General features: G+C 42.1%; 1 protein-coding gene across 1 annotated transcript; it reads left to right on the plus strand.

Moving 5' to 3' along the window:
* Positions 1-1,535: 1,535 nt before the first annotated feature.
* Positions 1,536-4,442, plus strand: LOC116834158 (nicotinamide N-methyltransferase-like). Its single transcript, XM_032796072.2, has 3 exons — positions 1,536-1,701; positions 3,221-3,428; positions 3,988-4,442. The coding sequence occupies exons 1-3, from the start codon at positions 1,536-1,538 to the stop codon at positions 4,421-4,423; spliced, it is 810 nt and encodes a 269-aa protein (XP_032651963.2). The 3' UTR covers positions 4,424-4,442.
* Positions 4,443-5,095: the final 653 nt, after the last annotated feature.

Genomic DNA, 5,095 nt, shown 5'->3' on the forward strand with positions numbered 1-5,095 from the left:
TCTGTATTAATTATTTTATATATTGCAGTGGAAGAGTGTATATGATGACACAAGACAGTCAGTGGTGAATCAGGTCCTAGTAAACAATCTTTATGGAGGACACCTCTGCCTGATGTATAAGATGTGACAAAGTTCCTCCTCTACCTTGGTGGGTCCTGTGCTTATTGGTGGATTTTGCTAGCCTCAGAAATCTTCCTGTGTTGGATCAGGAGTTGGGAGGTTTTGGAGGGAGCCCAGGCCCACCCTCTACTCCAGGTTCCAGCCCAGGGCCCTGTGGATCGCAGCTGTCTATAGTGCCTCCTGTAACAGCTGCATGACAGCTACAACTCCCTGGGCTACTTCCCCATGGCCTCCTCCAAACACCTTCTTTATCCTCACCACAGGCCCTTCTCCCTGGTCTGATATGATGTCACTCTAGTCCTCGCTCAGCACCCTCTCGTCTTGCACCTCTGGTCTAGTCCTCACATGCACACCACAAACTGAAGTGAGCTCCTTTTTTAAACCCAGGTGCCCTGATTAGCCCGCTTTAATTGATTCTAGCAACTCCTTGACTGGCCGCAGATGCTCTAATCAGTCTGTCTGCCTTAATTGTTTCCAGAAAATTCCTGATTGTTCTGGAACCTTCCCTGTTACCTTACCCAGGGAAAGGGGACTTACTTAACCTGGGGCTAATATATCTGCCTTCTATCACTCTCCTGTAGACATCCTGTCACAAAGAGTATTCTTATTTCCACAAAAAGAGAACTCCTTGCACATATATCTTTTATGCAATATATACAGGTCCCAGGTAATTGTAAATCAGGGCCAAATGTGCAGATCAGCAATACTCCTATGAAGGTTCTTACCAGAGACTGTTCTACCTGAGATCCAGCAGGATTTTTTAGTTGACAAACAGGTTGTTCATTCGGTAGATATCTCATGCTGCCACAATCCCTGCTGCTTACACCGGCTTAGTGAAGACACACTGTATGTTTCTGACACACTGTATGTCAGTGAGAGGTTGATTCATATTAATTCATATTAATGCTGCAGCAGGAGGTATGATCATCTATGTGCTGCTAAAGTTGATCTTCACGTGACTCTCCTTTCTCTCTTCACCCACACACTAGAGCACTGAAGTTGGTGACAGACCCTCACCTAATCTCAGGACCCTCCCACTGTGCACGTACCCAACTTGAGAGCTCTGGAAGGGGTGAGGCTGGCATGGTGATATGAGCTATTCACAGAATGCTGTATCTGTGGCAGCTTGGGATTCCTTTAGGGCCCTGAAACCTGCTCAGTAGTTGTGAAAAGCAAATGGTATTAAAAAGGTATAAAAGAACAGAAATCAGTACATCCAAAGGTAAATACAATTGGACTGCGACCCATGGTTGCTTTCAGGTTTCAGGCCCAAGAAAGCGTTAAAAGGCAGAGTGATGCAATTTTTCAACACTGTTTACAAAGCTTCTGGAAAGAGTTAAAAGGCCGAGTTCAGATTCTGGGCTATTAGGATCCACTGACTGTGCACAGAATCCTAGGGAAAATCAACACATTGTATGTGCAGATTCGGAGTGAGCATCATGACTGAGTTCACCGGAGGCGACGTTTACCAGGCAGAATTTGACCCAAAGGCCTTTCTGGAATATTTTAAGTTTGGGGACACCTGGAGAGATGACTTTCTTATCTTCATCCTGAAACAATACTGTAAAACCTTCACTTCAGGTATGACCTGGAGGTGGGATTTGGGACTCATCCCTGGCTTGTCTATCTCTGTCTGTGACATCAGAAACCAGGTTATTATCATGGCTGCTTTTGGCCTGGGTTGTGGTGAAGTATCCTGTAATATGCATTAGTTATTTGGTTTCCATGGTCACTCCTATCTGATGTGCAACGAACATGCTAGGGCAGTTCATTAAGTCTCACCTTGCGGCACAGGGGGGCTGAGGACCCTTCAGCGAGTGTTTCTAGCTAAAAAGCCCATTAAATAGGCTAAATGTTATTGTTCAGCCTTTGGAAGTACCACAGGTCCTCAGGAAGCTTTCCCCATCCTCCCCTTTCTGCAGGCATCCATGCAGTATGGCCTTGGACTGAGACTCAGGACACCTGAGTTCTGTTCTCAAGCCTGCCACTGACCTTCCCTTTGACCCTGGGCAAGTCCCATCACTGCTCTGTGCCTCATTTGTAAAACAGGGATAACAACATTAGTGTTCCGGTCCAAAGTGCTTGGAGCTGTATAAACGTAAAGCACTAGACAGAAAAGTTAGTTATTATTAATTATTGTCTAGCACATTTCCCAATAGCCTTCTCCTGGGAGTAGAAATTAGCTTTTTTATGAAGAGCTCCAATTCTGTTCAAAAGTCACCCCTGCAGTTAAATTATTAAATACACTTGCTTGCATCCCTTATTATGAAGTAGATGTGATGCAAATTTTAATACCATTTACAAAGCTGTTGGATTGCAGATGCCAGCTATAATGCATCACATTGTACATTTTCTATTTCTAACAATTACTGCAACCCCAGAGACACATGGTGTAAGCCTTGGGATTGTCTTTAAGTACAAAGCAACTTCTAAATTTGGTATTGCACAGCTCAGGGGACTGGTAATAGAATTTGCATTACAGAAAAACTAAAACTGAATAGAAATGTAAGTGCAATAAAAAGCACATACTAAGTATCAAACCAGAATGAAATGGAACTGAATGCCGGAGACTAGACAGAAGAAAATTACTAACACCTGCTAATTGGAAACATTAATATGTCTTTGCTCTGTATCAATTAATTTATACGTTGCAGAGGAAGAGTTTATGTGACGACACAAGGTAAAAGCCAGTGTTGAATCAGGTCCATGGTGTGAAGTCCTATAACAGCCTAGTCATTAATTCTTATTGAGGACACCTCTGCCTAATGTACAATAGTATTCTTACACCTACAAAAAGAGCACTCATTCCGTATACATCTTCCATCCAGCATCAACATTGTCATCTTCTCTACTGCTGTCTGGGTTAGTTTAGATTTGCAGGAGAGTATACGATGTTAATTTGCATGTCAAGAAGCATTGAGGACTTGCAGTCAAAGCTTGGTAACACTGAAGTCACTAGGCATTTGGCCATTACCTTTAATAGAGGCAAGATTTAGCTCTAGATGAATTAAAACTAAATCAACTAAGCATAATGGAGACAAAGTTGCATTTAGTCTGGTTAAGATGCAATGAGCTCCAGAAATTCTGTATTCTGAACCAGGTGTGGTGAAAGGGGACACCCTGATTGATATTGGCAGTGGCCCCAATATCCACCAGCTCCTCTCCGCCTGCGAGTCCTTTAAGGAGATCATCGCTTCAGACTATACATACCGGAACCACTGGGAACTGGAGAAATGGCTGAAGAATGAGCCAGGAGCATTTGACTGGACTCCAGTGGTGGAATACGTGTGTGAGCTAGAAGGAAACAGGTACAGGGGCTGGGAAAAACAGATTGCCTAAATCTCTTGTGTATTACTTAGTCTGTCTATGCAGCATCATCTACTTATGCTGATTAGCAATATAATCAGTGGTGAATACAGGCAGAAGTTTTGGGGAGAAAATAGAAAGCTGGAAGAATGTGGTTTTCAGTCATGATAGAGTCTGCATAGGGTCCCCAGTGGGTCTCAGTATCAGAGACAGCTTTCAACTGGTAAATTGTTCCTGAAGTAAATTCACCTGTTTTCTGATTTTCTTGCAAAACCACAATTCAATCAGGGGGGGCACTGAAAAAGTAGCCAGAGTTCATGACCCTGTTTGAAAACTTTTGATGAATTCTGAGCAATATGTGGTGGCTTTCCAGCATATCTTAAAACTGACCCAGGGAAAAGGGAACTAACAATAAAGTTAACACAAGGTCCTACAAATAGACATCATTCTAGCAAACAATGTTTTCCTCCTAATATTCACACCTATATCATAGAAAGACACTGAAATTGCAAATAACCCTTTGGAGTTCATCTTGTATTGTATATGTGTATGTCTCTGTAGGGAGAAGGCAGCTGAGAAAGAGGCAAAATTAAGGAAAACCATCAAACAGGTTCTAAAATGTGATGTCCACAAAAGCAACCCCATGGATCCAATTGTCCTGCCTCCAGCTGACTGCCTCATTTCATCACTGTGCTTGGAAGCTGCTTGCAAAGATCTGAACACTTACCGCAATGCTTTGAAGAATATCAACTCTCTGTTAAAGCCAGGAGGGCACTTGGTGCTGAGTGGAGATTTGGGCTGCAGTTTCTTCATGGTTGGACCCAAACGTTTCTCGTGTTTGGTCCTGGAAGAGGAATTTCTGAGGGACGTCCTCAGTGAAACTGGATTCATCATTCAGGAGTTTGAGGTTCTCTTCAGGGGTGATGATATCATCGATGACAGCTCTGATTTCTCTGGGATGTACTTCATTCTCGCTCGCAAAGAGGAAGCAATATAAATCCTTTGGGGAGTAGGGGTAAAGCAAACTTTCCCTGAAGGAACAGAGCTAATATTACTAATAAACATAACAATGAAATGAATGCAGTATTTTCTCCATAAATGTTAGATACATTAACCCTTTGTTGTGAAATACACAATGCCCATGACAAATGAAGGAGAATATAAGCATCTAAATTGCTGCTGCAGGATGCACTTAACTGAGGAAATGCTTCCCTGCAGGATGAGTTCCGACAGACAATTTTGGTTGCTATTTTTTTTAATTTATTGCAATTTTTGAACAATTTTTACCCAAGTTCTGCTTTAGTTCTTGACATTTTCCAAAGAAAAGCTCCACTGAGCTACATACTGAGAGGAACGGTTTTGTTTCTGCAAACATACTTAGCACCTTATATTAGTTTGATGGGTGCTCTTCTTGTGTTAGTGAAATGTCATGTTACTTCTTGAAATCTTCTGTTTTACGTTATGAAAAATGTGTATTTTTTGTGCAAAAAACTGGCCTCATTAAATATTGCCAGTGAGGATACTGAGGTGGATTTGCTGTAGTCGCACCCTATCCAATGTGCATGGCTTTCCATTGTTTTAATGAACATGGGTTCATAGGCTCTAACCTTAATTTCTTGTCTCCTAGTTCAGGTTTCTCCAGAAATGTAATTTTAAATAGAATTAGACA

Source organism: Chelonoidis abingdonii, chromosome 18 (assembly GCF_003597395.2).
Source record: "Chelonoidis abingdonii isolate Lonesome George chromosome 18, CheloAbing_2.0, whole genome shotgun sequence".
In the NCBI taxonomy this organism is placed as follows: domain Eukaryota; kingdom Metazoa; phylum Chordata; order Testudines; family Testudinidae; genus Chelonoidis; species Chelonoidis abingdonii.

What these genes read in the sequence shown, in the direction of transcription:
- LOC116834158 (XM_032796072.2), top strand. Translation starts at nt 1,536, where the DNA reads ATGTGCAGATTCGGAGTGAGCATCATGACTGAGTTCACCGGAGGCGAC. An exon ending in CTGTAAAACCTTCACTTCAG is followed by an intron (nt 1,702 to 3,220) that starts GTATGACCTGGA and finishes ATTCTGAACCAG; the next exon opens with GTGTGGTGAAAGGGGACACC. An exon ending in TGTGAGCTAGAAGGAAACAG is followed by an intron (nt 3,429 to 3,987) that starts GTACAGGGGCTG and finishes ATGTCTCTGTAG; the next exon opens with GGAGAAGGCAGCTGAGAAAG.